The 16,075-nt window shown below is 42.8% G+C and overlaps 1 protein-coding gene across 1 annotated transcript; it reads right to left on the bottom strand.

The window, feature by feature from the left end:
* LOC144177885 (KICSTOR complex protein kaptin-like) lies at nucleotides 1–16,010 on the bottom strand. The gene is made up of 13 exons (XM_077705467.1): nucleotides 15,864–16,010; nucleotides 15,494–15,707; nucleotides 15,314–15,399; nucleotides 14,062–14,149; nucleotides 13,909–13,963; nucleotides 13,733–13,820; nucleotides 13,390–13,460; nucleotides 10,495–10,604; nucleotides 8,025–8,135; nucleotides 6,262–6,352; nucleotides 5,112–5,247; nucleotides 2,949–3,116; nucleotides 1–161 (listed from the first exon to the last, which is right to left on the bottom strand). Exons 2-13 carry the CDS (start codon nucleotides 15,705–15,707, stop codon nucleotides 30–32), a joined length of 1,350 nt encoding a protein of 449 aa, XP_077561593.1. The 5' UTR covers nucleotides 15,864–16,010; the 3' UTR covers nucleotides 1–29.
* Nucleotides 16,011–16,075: the final 65 nt, after the last annotated feature.

The following is a 16,075-nucleotide window of genomic DNA, read 5'->3' as shown; positions in this document are numbered from 1 at the left end:
GAATAAAATGTGTTGCTGTCCACAACACTCTATGGTGCGTCGGCCTTCTCTGGAGATGCGTCTGGCTGGACCTGGCTCGTTGGCAACGGTGGTAGAAGGGCCGCAATCTTTTCTAATCTCTCCATGCAGATGTTGGCGGTTTCACGGAGGTCGTGCTGCAAGTAGAAGTGCCAAAATTGTCACTGCCTTTGTGTACCATCAATGTGTATTGCACAAATAGAATAGGATTCTGGCAATTCGAATCCTTAGGATACAACAAGAAAACCAACCAAACCAACAATCATTCGAATGTCTCTTATAACCCAGTGTCTCTTGCAGTGAGGTGTTACTGTATTAGCTGTTGGCATAGACATAATTCAAAACCAAATACGCCACTGTAAAGCCTCATAAAAGTTGGGTAACCACATCTCTCAGTTTATTCCTCTAATGTGAGACAGCTACACTATGATGGACTGTTGAAGTTGCTTTCGTATTAGCCAGCACTGATTTCAGCCACGCTTCGAACGTTTGTAGGAGGGGTGTGGCATTGGACAGCAACATGCTGATGACCACTCGATTCCCACTGGCCTCGAAGCTATAACTGGCATAGCTTGTTGCTACGGCATCTATTCTGCCACTTTCGTTGCTTCACCATCAGCCCCGCACTAACAGACATCATGCACAAGACCTAAAACTGAACCAATGACCATGGCTTTTTTTTTATATACATCTGGTGTCTACTGTTGCATAATCAACCTGTTTATGTTATTGCAAATAAGAGCAGCCCTCAAAGGGGCAGTGCCACAAAGCTGTAACCTTAAAGAGGGACACTTGTCTTAAAGCAACTTCTTTTAGTTTTCAAGTAAACTTCGTGAAACTTGTCAGTCTCGCTGTTTTTTCACTTGGTCAATTAGGTAGTTCCTAAGATAATTACAGATAATTACCCATTTTTGGTCAAACAATAGACAAAGCTGTGTTGGTCATAAAACTAATCTTTATATTTTCCAATACTGCAAACCCTAGTGAATATAATAAAAGAAATGGTTTTTCTATGCATCGCTTGGAATTAATTTTATAGTTCATTAAACTTTGGTGTTCGAAATGGGCACTCAGATTAGTTCCTTTCCACTGGTGCCACCAAACTCTTTTGGGACCACTGCGTACGCCATCGATCACATATGATCGATGGTTTTGCGAGCCTGCAGAATACAAATTTTTGTTCGATGGAACACCTAGCGACATCTAGGATATAGTTTGAAAACTGGAGTTTTCTCTTTTGTGAAGTTTCTTTTTTTATTGCCAGGTGGCAACGCATCGGATATTTTATTCTGACGGGCAGTGGTTTCGAATGTAAACAAACATGGCGTCATACTCGCGCGAGCACGATAAGAAATCCGCCTTGTCTCGTCTCGCATATCTTCGCCTTCTACAGTAGATTTCAACGATGAGAGTGGCAGTGAAGAGTCGGAATGCGGCTTTAGAGATCGCATTTCAGCTCGAGTGACGATTCGGGTGTCGATCAGCCTGGAACATCAAATCACTTTCATAGGTGGGTGTTGGTTTCGGTTTCAATTGGCTCTGAAATAGGTATGTGTGCTCGAAATATGTTCTGGCTGGTTTATATTTGTTCGCACTACACATGGTGGTGTGGTGATCTCCTGCCACCAGCGCAGAAACCGATCAAGTTTTCGCCGAGAGGAGAGCCCGGCGTGTACCTGGGCGACGACGTAGCCATGGCCCTAGTGCCAAAGAGATCACACACAAAACAAAAAACCAGTTACACCTAGCCGCATCAAACTTTCGCGATGAAGAGACAAAGCATTGTGTTAGATTTTGTATATCCTGAAATAATTTTCTTTTTTAATATTTCTATATTTACACTTTTTTATCTTTTTCTGCAGTTTTTTTACGAAGTTCTTACTTTCAGATTTTTTCATGGTTCTATCGTAAGTGTTGAAGTAAAACTTAGTATTGTATTTTGGTATATGCTCATGTATTTTGGTATAAGCTGCATTTTGGTATATGCTAAGGCAGGAGGGTGCCTTTGCTTTATGCAATAAAAAATTTGTGCCGAGACCTCCCTTTTTCATCACTTTTTCCGGCAGTCCCGAAAGAGTTAATGAGCTGTGAAAATTTGTTCCAAGCAGTGCATCAAAAAACTCCTCCTCTTATTGCACTTACCAGGGTTCTTAGCATTGGAAAATACCATTGCTTGACCAAAAATGGCTCATTATCTCTATCTTGGTAACTAATTGCATGACTGAAAAAATAATGGCATATTAGAAATCAGTGAGAAAAAAGCAACAAGACTGACAAGTTTCACAAAGTTCACTTGAAAATTAAGTTGTTCTCAGACCAGCATCCCCCCTTAACAAGGAAAAATTGCAGAAGCTGAGCCTTCAAGAAGGTGTGAAATGGTGGACTTCTGTCGGGGGCAGTAGCCGCATTTCAGTCCGAAAGCTACACACAATGCGCACTTCACTCGGAAGTGCCGTGGTTCTGGTCAAACTGTATCGCTGCACAAAGATGTGGAAAGCAGGAGTCAGAAAGCAGGCATCTTAAGTGTTCAACTGGAGATTCTTGCTTTTCCATGCAAAACCTTAAGAAGTGCTCGGGTATCCTCTGATTTTCCTTTTTTTGTGCTGCTGTACTCAGCTTGGGGAAAACTAAAAACTGTGAATATTTCCTGCCTAAGAACCCTGACGTCCATTTGAACAATATGGGCTACAGCTACAGCCTGTTGAAAAACTAACAATACCAACTAAGGGCCACATGCTAAGCATTTGGATGGTCCCCCTCCCCCTGCTCTCACTTGCCTGCAGTATGTGCAGTGGTGAACATTTCCTGCCGAAGAACCCTGTTGTCCATCCGACAATCACGGGCTACAGCCTGTTGAAAAACTAACAATACCAACTAAGGGCCACGTGCTAAGCATTCGGATGGTCCCCCCCGCTCCCACTTGCCTGCAGTATGTGCAGTCCTTTAGTAGAGAGGACGAGCAGCTCGCAGACCCCGTCTCCCGTGAGGTCCATGTACTTGAGCGCAAGTATTGGATGTGAGACCGTCTGGTGCCACAGGAGCGTGTAGAAGTCCACCTCGCCTGATGCGCTGTACTGCAGCTTGTACACAAGCACCTCCTGCATCGTTGGGAGGACGGGGATTGTCGGATGAGGTTGTCGCCATGATACGGGCAGAACAGAGCGCCCAGATTGAAGAGTTTGCACAAAAGAAAAAAATTAAAGCCGTTCCACTCAACGTGAAAGCCGTCGGGAAGTGCAGAGCAGTGATTCGCCATAATGGGCTGTAGCGCCGTTATCCGTTCACTGCTACCACCCAGTGCAATTCAAATTTCCCGCCTTCGCAGTGCTCGCGCGCCCCCTGCTTGAAACTGCGCCAGCAGGAGTTCTGTTCTCTTTGCGCTTGCTTTTCCTCCCGCCCGTGCCAGCATTGCACTGCCACTTTTTTTTCGCTTACTATCGTGAAAACCAATTTAACGAGCGTTCCTAAATAAATGAATGCAGGCCCTGCCGGTTAATAACCTATATTTTGCCTCAAATGTACCTGCAGTTTCCTTTGCACTAAACAACGGGGAGATGTATGGCGAGGAGCGCCAGCGGTTCACAAGTTTCCAACGCTTACGACTACATATAAACCACCTGGCTTTCGAAGCCTTTGGGTTACGCCGCGGCGATAGCCGCTACAACGGAACGCCGTGTGGCTCTACATGGGTCCAGCGAGCAAGCTACGACGACAAGGCGAGCACTTAAAGTGATCTGCACTTAAAAGAAAATTGTCACAGACAACCAAATGCAGGCCACGTGGTGGACAGAGAAAAGCCACTACAACTGTTTGCTTGGAGAACTTCGGAAGTTGACACTTCTCTCACTTTCAAGTCGTCAGTGGGTTTACAGGCGCTTCAAGCCATGATGGGTTAGTTCAGCTGGCAGAGCAAATGCCCAACACGCTCTCTCAATTTTCTAAATAAACCGTAAAAGTCTATCTCTTGTTTTATGTTATATAAGGCTGTATTCAGGTGGCTGACAGGTCTGGCCAGGCATTGCTTGTAAGAACTAGCGGGGGAAGGGGGCCTTTCGCACTATTGAATGCACAATTACCGTAAGGCGAAAATGCATGGGATGGCCGAGTTATTCAGAGCAAGGGCTTGGAAATGTGAACTGCAAATGTCCATTGAACCATTCTTGCTCTCACCAATTTAACAAAATAAACAAAATACAACCTTGAACAATAAACATAAACTGTTCAACCGCCTTTGAGACGGCCAGAAAATCGCGGCTACAAAGTTTGTAGCAATTCTGTCATCAGATTATATGTGAGGAGATAGCATGTATCAGAATGCCATGGCAACAGAATTGTGCTAGGAGCATTTTTAACCATTTGCAATCAAAGAAAGTTAAAAATTTTAAGGGCACAAGTTTTAGCTCTCTATGTATGTCTTTTAGCGTACAATGCCCTCCAGGCCTGTGGAGTCAACCTCTTTGAAAGTGGTCGATAAGTATTTGTAACTGCCTAGGGAATGTATGTATCAGTTGTGAACCTAAAGGCTACATGTATCGTTCCAAGCATACTTTAGAAGAGGAGCCTGCCACAGAACATGGCAATGGCATTTTGTTGCAGAACAAACACATCTAATGCGCCCCTAATTCTAAAGTATAGCAGCAATAATGCACTTTCCACATGAAATAGCTATCTCAAACTTTGATTAGTACAAACATGACACCAAAGTTAAGCAGGCATGCGGACTTTTGGTCGAACAGATAGGAAAATAGAGTGACCCATCCTAACACTCAAATGTAGATCCAAGGAATGGATACGATAATTTACCACATAGATTCGCGGCCGTCAGATACACAATAGAAAACACCACAGCCACTCCCATAAGCTGCAACTTCCACCCTCAATGGTAGCTCACAATACTGCCAGCCACAGTTAGTTGCCTTGCAGTGCTTTCGCATTTTTTTTTTTTTTTTTTGTGAGACAACCAGTTTCTTCAAGATTCCACACAAAATTCACGATATCTCAACAGTAAATCTCTGCACTTTTAGAAAAATTCACACGAGTTGGCAGCTTCCGATGCACCCAACTTCACAGGCAATGGGCGACAGTAAACCCACCTGTCCGTAGGTTCCCAGGATGACTTCATTCTCACCGTCCATGTCAATGTCGGCGACGCATCCGCACACGACGGAATCAAAGTCGTCACTGGATGGTAGCATGGCGTGCTTGTGTATGCCGTAGTCTATCACGTCTCTAAAGGAAAAAAGAAAGTAGGGGACTAGAGTAAGCTACGTCGCAAACTACTACAGTAGAACCTCGTTTATACGTCTAAAAAAAAAAAGAACGCAGGGGAAACACGCACCACCCGGGAAAACTTTGGTGTTTGAAATGGGCATTCAAAATGGTTCCTTGCCACTGATGCCACCATCGTTTAATGAACTGTGAAATTAGTTCCAAGCAGTGCATCAAAAAAACTGCTTCAATTATTGCGCTCACCAGGGTTCATAGTATTGGAAAATATAAAGATTACAGCTTTATGGCCAACACCGTTTTGTCTACTGTTCCTCGAAAAATGACTAATTTATCTTGCTAACTAATTGACTTACTCAAAAAAATGATGGCATACTTGAAATCAGTGGGAAAAAAAGCAGCAAGACTGACAAGTTACTGACAAGTTTCACAGAGTTTACTTAAAAATTAAAAGAAACTGCTCAAAGAGCCATGTTCCCCCCTTAAGCTGTATTGTACTTGCCAGGTACATGAAAGTTGTACAGTGTAGCCCAAAACACATACCCGCGCATCATCATACCATCACCACCACCATCACAAGTATTTCTGTAAAGTGGTAATTTCATGTATAAGCTAGAACTCGTTTTAAGCAAGTACAAGGTTCACAGCACAATCTAGTTCCCAGCTTTCCAAATCCGCACCTGCTAAAGAAAAACACCACGAAATGAAAAATCGAACACAAGCGAAAGGCACTTGCCTACTATCCCACCCGTCCGGCCCAGCTCTTCTGCTTCAGAATGTTTCCATCAAATTTTCAACCACTTGATAAACTCTGCCCCGCTCGACCAAACGTGAGACTTGGCAACACAATCAGGCTTTGTTAAAACGATATTGAAGTCCAACGAGCAGTCGGTACAACGAATTAATTGTTTTCCTTCCTCTTGCGATGTCCGCAGTAGATGTGAATGGTTAGAATGAGGAGTTCCATTGCAGTGCGGTTCTGCAGTGTAGTCGCAAAAAGCAGGGCATAGTTCTCACCTGTAGACGAACGAAGGGATCAGTGCACGACAAATCAAAAGATGCGTCTGGGAGGCAGTTGCCGAGTTGTTGTAGCATTTCGCAAATTCCGCTGCAGAAACAGGAGAGAATGGGAACTATTTCTGACGTAAAAGTGAAGGTGAAACTTTTATGCTTCTCTTTTAATGCCACCAAGGAGAAATATTCTAACTGCCTCTTCGCTCAAAACAGACATTTCTGATTACACTGACAAAAATCTTGCAGAGCTTTCGCCAAATTAATTATTCTTGGGGCGATTCCGCTACAGCCGATTACTAGTTTTACATGTATGAAAAAAAAGAAAGAGAGAGACCATTGACTCCTTAAAAATGTTACATCTTGAGTTCTCTCCAGTAAATAACATTCAGAAAAGGGCCAGATTTTGACTCCTCCACGTTTAAGAACACTCCAGAAACCAGCAATGAAGCACTGAGTGTACCATAGGTTGTACTGTTGAACCCCTTGATAAAAGACACGAAACGGACGATGGGGATTCACGCTCCTTTCCACGGCAGGAAGAAGCGAAATGTGGTAGCAGACGATCAGAAAATCAGAGTTACTTCGAAGAGCTCTGCAGAAAATGTGAAAGCAGGCGAGGAAACAAATTATTGGCGACGATGAACCGTGGGAATATTTTATTGCGATTGGTATCAGCTGTTATACAATTATTTGTGATCATCGTAAACTAGGGACGAGAGATTTTCTGATCGTCTGCCACCTCATTTGGCTCCTTCCTACAGTGAATCTCCATCGTCCGTTTCGTTCTGCATACCCCAGGTGGCGCCGCCGTTCCAAGATCAGCTTGCACTGACTCGCACGCTCAAATCGGCCGCCATTTTCCCATAGACGAAAATCGTTTATATTTAATTTCAGAATAAACCGGTAAGTACTGTCATCGTTCCCGGTGTCAAACAAAATATACCGCAAAATGCGACCTTCATGCGAAGAGCAGCGGTTCGCTCAGGAAAATTTTTTAAAGTGTTCCAATTATCGTCGCACCAGCCTGTACACAAAAGATGGCATTTATTTCATCAAAAATAAAAACGGGTATGTTCTGCCACCGTGTTGGTGTTCAAATACGTTACACCAAACAATGGCATTTCTGAGCACAAATTGGGTACTAAAAAATTAACCACACCGCCCAAAAAAAACAAAATTTTCAAGCTGCCTACAACAACATCACAACAGGTGAGCACATTGTCATAGAGTTTCATACTAATATACACTAGAGGGAAATGTGGCGCCACCGTCTAGGTGAGCCGCGATTCGGCGAGCGTGTCGTCATGTACCGGACAGGCACATTCCACTTGTCCTTGGCATGGCTCACGAACAGGCTTAAAAGTTGGCTTTGGCTGCAAAAATGCAACAATATTACTGCAGAAAATTAATCGAATTTGTTCTGTTATTAAAAAATTAAAGCTCCGTAAAGATTGATTTGCCAGGGATTATTTAGAAGCTTCATGGAAGATGAATAAAAAAACAGTGTTACCCCTTTTGGCTTCAAGACGAAAAAGAAGCCATGTGGCTGACCAAGCCAAGGAGGCGAGGAATGTCGCTAGCTGCAATGGCGCCGCCCACGGCGGCACGCGAATGCAGCGCCAGATTTCCCTCTAGTATATATTAGTATGAAACTCTATGCACATTGTAACACTGTAGGCGCTATTTGCTACAGCATACCCTAATAGAGTAGGCTGTGGCAGTGAAAGACCTGCAAGTCTCGGTCGCATTTGGAAGATGTACTCAACTGCCTTTGAGGAAGTCCGGCAGCGGCCAGAACGTGCTGTCTTCAAACAGGTGCAGGGCTGAGATGGGGGAGTCCAGGTCCACCTCGTACGACGACTGAATCTGGATTTTACCTGACAAGTTGGAAAACAAAAGAAGGGTCTCACGAAAGCAACATACGACACTTTGTTTCGCTCTCAAAAATTCACCACGCAAAAGCAACAAACACAGCCAACTTTAATGCAAACTACTTTTAACAGTTAATTAAGGGGGGAGACATGGCTCTTGAAACAATTTCTTTTAATTTTAAAGTAAACTCTGTGACACCTGTCAGTCTGGCTGCTTTTTTCCCACTGATTTCAAATATGCGATTATTTTTTCAGTCATTCAATTAGTCCCCAAGATAATTAGAGATAATTAGCCATTTTTGGAGTAACGATAGACAAAACAGAGGTAGCCATAAAACTGTAATCTTTATATTTTCCAATAGTATGAAGCCTGGTCGGTGCAATAAGAGAATTGGTTTTTTTGTTGCACTGCTTGGGACTAATTTTACAGCTCAATAAACTTTGGTGGTACCAGTGGCAAGGAACCATTTCGAATGCCCAGTTCAAACACCAAAGTTTAATGAGCTGTAAAATTAGTTTCAAGTGGTGCATCGAAAAACCGATTGTCTTATTGCACTCACCGGGCTTCATACTATTGGAAAATATAAAGATTACAGTTTTATGGCTACCACTGTTTTGTCTATCGTTACTCCAAAAATGGCTAATTATCTCTAATTATCTTGGGGACTATTTGAATGACTGAAAAAATAATCGCATATTTGACATCAGTGGGGAAAAGGCAGCTAGACTGACAGGTGTCACAGAGTTTACTTAAAAATTAAAGCACGTTCTTTTAAGAGCAGTGTCCCCCCTTAAGACTACTGGGAAAAAAAAAATGATCCTGTCACACGGCAAATCTAATGTCATTCAAAGTGAATGACATTAGCTGGTAATGACATTCCGTTTGACCATGCGGGTCTACATGGTGAAACAAATGTCATCTGATCGTGATAGTGGTGACGATCAGCGAGCTCGCAAAACCCCAAAATTATATACTTCAAGTGCATCTAGAATGTTTTCATACATATATATTTTTTTAAAACAAAACAAATGACTGTTTCTTTAAAAACAAAAATAAGGAGATCTTCGGTTTTGGCAACATCAGTAGACATCATGAGCTGAGACAAGTCCGCGAAAAATCCATATTAAGGTAGCGCGTGCATTGGGGACGAGATTTTCTTTTTTGTTGGTCCTTGTTTGTCTTTGTTTATTTGAAAAACAGCATGAAGGGGAGAATATAAGTTTACTGACAGTTTTTAGAAACAGTATTCTCTGGTTTATTACTGAACTTCCTCCTCCAGTGATGCGCCACTGCTGTCGAGGCTACTCACTTGGCTGCTGAATGCACTCCCGAACCTCAGTTAGCCGCTAAATGCAATTTTTTCAAATGTCATTCGGTATCCTTGTGTAGCACCCAATTAATGACATTTGCTCTAAATGACATTAGATCTGCCGTGTGACAGGGGTATTAGTTGACGACTTTCAATTTTTTTTTGTCCCAGCTAAGTCTTCTAGAAGCCTGCAGATTCGGCCGTCAAGCCAGTGACGTGTCATGTGGGGTTCGCAGAGTCCAAATTTCATGAAACAAAGCATGCTTCATGGTAGGGCCAGTACACGGGTAATGGTCGCTAGAGGTATGAAAGTACGCACATTTTACTAGCTTCAAACGGTGAGATCCCCACTTCCAGTGGCTTTTGGCAAGCAATGAACGTAATGACTGCTTGCTTTTGGCCGCCATCCCAATCATGTCATCACAACCATCGTAAAGAAAGCGGTCTGAAATTCACCTCAGTATTCCCAAATCTGCTAACGATAGCAGCAACATTTCTCGTCAAACACAACTGTACAGAGTTTTGAATCTCCAAATGGCATGATCTACACAAATTGTACAATTTCTTCCCGTTTTGATTTTTTTATGTAGCATCTATTCTTTTGCTGGAGATACTACAGGCGGTACAGACAACCTTTCTATTTATTCTGAGAATCCATGTCCCTGAAAAACCACCATTCAAGGCCCAGGGTCGGGCACATTTTGGCTACACAAGCTACAATGACACGCCTTTGGATAAGTATAATTCGACAGCATGTGCAAAGCCAAGTTACCATTTGTACGAAAACGGCAAGAAATCTGTAGGCCCATGACCATCAGCAATAGAAAGAAACACTACCAAGGAAAAACCCTCCCACTTTGGATACATGAGAAAAGGCTCAAGATAAAAACCTGAACTCTAACTTTAAAAAATTATGGCTTCCAACTTGAATTTCTGGGTGATACAGACTTCCCCGATTCCTACATTATGCTCGTCTCTGCATAAATAGCATCCTGAGTGCATGCACCGCAAATTGCACTGCACCAACGTGCAGGTAGGGCAAAATACATGCGCACCATTTTTGTCCTGTGCGGTGACGGTGACCTTGACAAGACCGCTTTCGCAGCCGATCGCCGATATTCGGGTGTTGCTCCCTTCCCTGTACTTCAGATCCATTGCCAGGACACTGGGCCAAGACAAGACAGTTTTACGGCCGCACAAGCAAACCCGCCACACCTAGCAGTCCACTCTATCCACTTCGAACAGAAACGAATAGAATAACTCCCTCAATTGTTATGACTGTACTATTATAATTGCAGAAGTTTTTATACGATTACCTATCTGGACATTACTGAACGATCTTATCATCGACCAGGTTTAGGGGAAACCAGGACGAATTTTTCTTCAACTGCAAAGTTTCTGAGAAAGCTGTATAGCTTTCCTTTGGAGCCGTACTTTCCTTCACAAGACCTTATCATAAGAATAGAACAGAAATTTCAGGAATTGTCTACTAATGTGTACGCATTTTTTCCAGCCATTCGGCTATGAACCGATCCCCTTTAGGGAGGGCACACTGGTCTTAAAAACTTTTTTTTTTTTTTTGCTTTCCAATGAATCTTGCATAATGGGCTTGTTCAGTTTTCTGAGCCAATTTCAAATATCCAATTAGTTTTGATGTAAGGTATCTAGTTTCCCAGATATAAATTTTTCTTGACTGTTCTTGAGAATAATAGAAAAAAAACTAATCAACAAACAATTACAAGAAGGGCATGAATAGATACCAGAAGTTGTGATGAATGAAATGTGGGAAGCAGTTTTTTTTTTTTTGTTTTGCAATCACATGCAAGTTTACGTCTATTCTATCTTCTAGGTTAGAAGTACTCCTGCTGACCAATTAAAAATAATGCTTATTAAACAACTACCGCAATACAAAATCTGGTTCACTTATCGGATGGTCTAAACATTCATCTTTACGCTGCAAAAGACATTATCTTTCTAGCTGCTCTACATGCTGGGATGTACCTCTCGAGAATTTCCTATCGCTTCAATATCACTCACGGTGAAAATGGAAAAAAAATTAGAGAAACCGTTACTTTTTAAATCACAATCGGGCCTGTACAGCTTTTGTAAGTACCTGGTGCTGTTCGAATATTAAATTTTCGGAGGAAAAACTGTGCGAACTAAGGAAAAAGTGATACCTAAAAAAATGCCTTTTTGGGCAATTTTTTGATCCCAAAGACCCACGTACCTCCTTATATATAGCTAGCTTCACTACTATACAAAAACGCGCTGCTGCGAAGACAACTATGCACATAGACTTGCAAATCAGTGCCAGCCAACCTTTTGGCAGGATCTTTGTGGTTTGTTCTCATCTTATCACGCTTCATGTTTGAACCAGTGAAAAAGCCCAAGTTTCCCAACATACACATGGGCAGATGACAATTTTTACGGCTTCTATGCATCCTCTTTCTTTCAAAGTCACAGTGCTTAAAATAGGGAAGGGTGCTTGGATTCGAAGCGATTCACATTAAAATGTAAACTCTCTCGAAACACTTACTGTGAGGGTGGGGGAGAGTTCATCGAATACGGGGCTGTCTAAAACGTAGGAATTCGAAATTCAAATTTTGGTGGTTTAACGCGCTGATGCTACACAGGCGACGAGGCGCGTCATAGTGGAGGTCTCCGGATTAACTTCGACCACCTGGGGACCTTTAACGTACGCCTAAATCTCCAAACACATGGGCGCTGTTGCTTTTTGCCTCCATCTGAAAAGCGGTCACCCGGGCCGGGATCGAACCCACGTCCTTGGGCTCAGCAGCACTAAGCCTTAGCCACTGATCCACCGCGGTGGGTATAAGTGAGGAATTACAGTACTCGTCACACTTAGTTCTGCCGAAAATGCCTCCTGGGTGGGGTTGATGAAAATTTTCAAGTCTCCCTGAACTATTTTTTTATTACCATACCCTGCGCGAGTAAACGGCTCCACTATCTCACATTTTGCCCAAGATCAACGTTCATTCCTCCTCCTACTACTACCACATCTTCGTTAATAGAATAATTTTACATACTACAGTAGAATCTCGATAAACGGAATTGCTGCTTAAACGGAACACTGCCCTGTAAGTTGGTTGGGTTTTGTATTCAGATAACATAAAAAAACTCTCGGTAATCGGAAATAAAATTTCCGCGTCACTGCATAAATAGAACCAGAAATGAAACTTCTTGTGAAACCCATTGGCATGAGAATCAGCTTTTTACGGTTCCGGCTGTTTCGTTTTTTTTTTCCCCCTCCCTCCACATTCTTCCTCCATACTTTTTTAGCCCCGCTGGCCTCATAAGCCTCATCTCGTTAGTGGTCAGCCGTGTTAGCGCAATGAATGCAACATCGCAGTTCTTGTTCCAGTTGTTCGGTCTCAATTCAAGACCCCGAGGTTACAGGGCTCAACTCCTGCCGCCTCGTTCATACCATCGTGGTGCTATCTGCGCTTCATTACCGCGTTGCCATCTAGTAAATTCGGTGGCTCATAAGAACTCGTAAGTTGAGGCCTCTAGCCTCCGCAAAGATGCAGTTGCAAGGACTCAAACAAAAATAATTAATGCATTTTGTAGTGCACATCGACTCATTGTTGCCAAATCAACTTTGTGAATGCTGTGCCTAAACCTCTTGTAGGTTTCTTGCTTTCTGAAAAACTCAGCGACATTCACCTTCTAGTGCTCAGAGTTACATGAAATGGCATTAAGAGTGTGTGCGCACATAAATTTGCACTTTCACACATCTATCTCAGTAAACGGAACTCCTGTTAAACGGAATTATATTTTTTCGGTCCCTTGAAGTTCCGTTTATCGAGAGTCTACAGTATTTAAAGACACAGTCTGTCACATTACCTGTAAATTGTGGCTGCCTAATTTAGTGTTCAACATCCGTCTCGGCAGACCTAAGAAAAAAACAAATCAGTTAATATAAAACTTACATATCAGGTATGTCTTCGAATTCCGGAAAATACGTCTCCACAGGCATCTCGCTGTACGTCTGATGTATGTCCTACAAGGGCATGAAAAAAGCACACGAGTTCACACTCCAGTCCAGACATCTTTCATTCCAGGCAATACTTTAAGGAGTCGGGGTGAAGGGGGTTTGGGTTTAAACAAAGTTTCCAAACCCAAAACAGATGTTTGTAAGTTTTTTTTTCTTTCCACCTCAATAATATTGATTCAAGATGGTTGCCGATGTGAAAACCACTTTCACTACCTCTCCTCAAAGGAATTATCAGCACGGCACTGCCTTCGGATAAACAACAAACATGGACAGCAAACCTCTCTAAAAAGGTGGATCCTGGCATCACTACCACAAAGCAGAAACACGAATTCCCCGCTTTTCGGCCTGGTCCGATTCGGAAACAGCCTGCATGAACAGAGTACATTTTTATTACATAAGAGAATGGATAAACATTTTACTGCAGCATTGCGAGCACATGAAAGAGTGCACTTACGATGCATGTGTAAGCTTGTAGGGAATAAAGTCTAGTTCCAAGTACTGACAGCCCTCTGCGCACAACAGAACCCAATTTTCAAATTAAAATGGTGCAGTAGAGGTCAACAAAGCGTCTACTAGCACAAGCCTACAAAAAAAAACACAAGCTTACGTGCAATGCCGTCCAAGTCCAATCCACATCCTGGCTCCGACTGAGAATAGATGTTGAGATAGTGTTTCACAAGCTGGTTCTCTCCAGGCTTGAAAGAATTTAGGGAAAGAGAGAGGAAGAATTCAATGCAGAGCAGGAAATTTTCATGCTGCTACACCAAAAAACACTGCCGGCAAATACAATTCATTCGCCCGAAACTTCTTAAAGGTGCTGTTACAATGAATTCAAGGAATGCTAATTATACAGTAAGGGCCTCGTTATAACAAAGTCCTGAGAACAGTAAACTGAATTCGTAATAAGCGATATTTTGTTACATGTCGGTGTAAACTAATCTTCAGGCACTGTGCTGGAAACCGTATAACACTTGGATTATAGCAAGATTTTGTGTAAAGCGATTTCATCATAACAAAGGTTTGCTGTAAATACGTTTGAGCCACGTACTAATGCTTTCCTCTGCCGCTTAGGTTATAGCGCTGCAAATTTCACATGACACATGAGAAAAAGAACGTGTACGGACACAGTGCTGTTGTGCTCAAAGCAGAACACAAAAGTGAATTTTGTTGTTTCTTGACTGCCTATACGACACCTCAAACTGCATGTTTGACATGCCAAACAACGTGTGGCTCGGAGACGCATCACAGGAAGGGCTTTTAGTTAATTTAGAGTGACTTCGAACTACTTGGCATGCACCTACCATCGTGTGCACAGATTTTTTTTTTACATTCTGGCTCGATCATAAATGCAACCGTTGCATCAGCTAGGGAATCAAGCCTCCAGCCTTGCACTATGGAGAACAATTCTCACTTTGTGGGGGGGGGGTGGCGTGCTCTTTGCAACGTTTACCACCCTATGTGTGCTGCTTATAATTAATGTAGCCCTATGTGTGCTGCTTATAATTAATGTACTTTGTTAGCGGGGTTTCTATTTTGTTGCAATTATTAAGCAAAAAAAAAAGACCCCATTAGAGGTCCAATTGGTCCTGCTGAAAACACATTTGGAACCAATTTGAAATTAAATGGGTTCCAATTGGGCCAGTGGTGTTCTTGGCAGGTCCAATTGGACCTCCAATGGTTTTTTCCGGCTGGGGTCGCCCGGTAAAGTTCACTTTTAATGCAGATGAGGGACGGTGCTGGAAGTAAATATTCTAGTGCCATACATTGAAAGAGCTGCAAATTCGCCGAGAATCATGAACTAGCAAGTCCAGAGTTCACTGATGCAAGTTGAACGAACGCTCATGAACACGCTCACTCACCCTAATAAAAGCGATCCCGATGATGATGTCTAAATTGTCCGGTGCTGATTTGCTGAAGGCATCGATTGCAATGACGTCGGCTCCCTCTGGAAAGGCCCGACGGCGCGCATTAAAGGCGGAACTTGCAATCGGGACGAGACGTTGAAAGAGAGACGTAAAATGACAAACTACTGTACACACCTGGTAGGTAGGTGAAATGTATCTCCCTGGACGACGGTGTCAACATGTTCTTCTTGTTCCTGGCGTACTCGATACAGAAGACGTTCCTCTGAAGGCAAGACACTAAAACTTTGTTGGCGTCGCCGATGTTCAACGTCGTCATACCGTAGATGTTGCTTTGACACGGCAGGACCGAGAAATGTGCCTCACTCATTTTCCTCTGCTCTCGATACATCTGAAAATGTGATTTCGAAATGAAGGCAGCACTACTCTACAGTTTAACTATCAATTAATAAAGGCAAAGAACAATATTTGTTGAAGCAAAACATCACGACTACATTTGAGTTTCTGTTTGTGTATCACCACTTTGGAGGATATCTTCGTTACTCACCTTTCCAGCCCAGACGGTATCGTCAAATCACAATACTTTAAAGGAGAATCAACGACGCCACCTTGATTTTCTCATCACTAGAAACATTTACGCAAGAAACGCCGCAGTAAACAAGCACAAACTGGCACAAACTGTGTTTAGCTGATCTTTCCCGCTGCCGGCTTTGGGGTGGCAAAGCTAGGCTTGGACTGGCTCGATTTTTATCATTTAGA

This window comes from Haemaphysalis longicornis, unplaced genomic scaffold (assembly GCF_048455015.1).
Source record: "Haemaphysalis longicornis isolate Haplotype H1 unplaced genomic scaffold, Haemaphysalis longicornis Haplotype H1 scaffold_33, whole genome shotgun sequence".
Classification (NCBI taxonomy): domain Eukaryota; kingdom Metazoa; phylum Arthropoda; class Arachnida; order Ixodida; family Ixodidae; genus Haemaphysalis; species Haemaphysalis longicornis.
Note: the sequence above shows the minus strand (reverse complement) of the source record. Positions and strands in the feature narration are given on the sequence as shown.

Excerpts from the sequence above, each read along its gene's own strand:
- LOC144177885 (XM_077705467.1), bottom strand. The coding sequence starts at position 15,707 with ATGTATCGAGAGCAGAGGAAAATGAGTGAGGCACATTTCTCGGTCCTG. Across the intron at positions 10,605-13,389 it reads TTCGAAGACATACCTGATAT|TGTCCTGGCAATGGATCTGA; the intron begins GTAAGTTTTATA and ends GTCTTGGCCCAG. Across the intron at positions 8,136-10,494 it reads CACCGCACAGGACAAAAATG|GTAAAATCCAGATTCAGTCG; the intron begins GTGCGCATGTAT and ends CCAACTTGTCAG.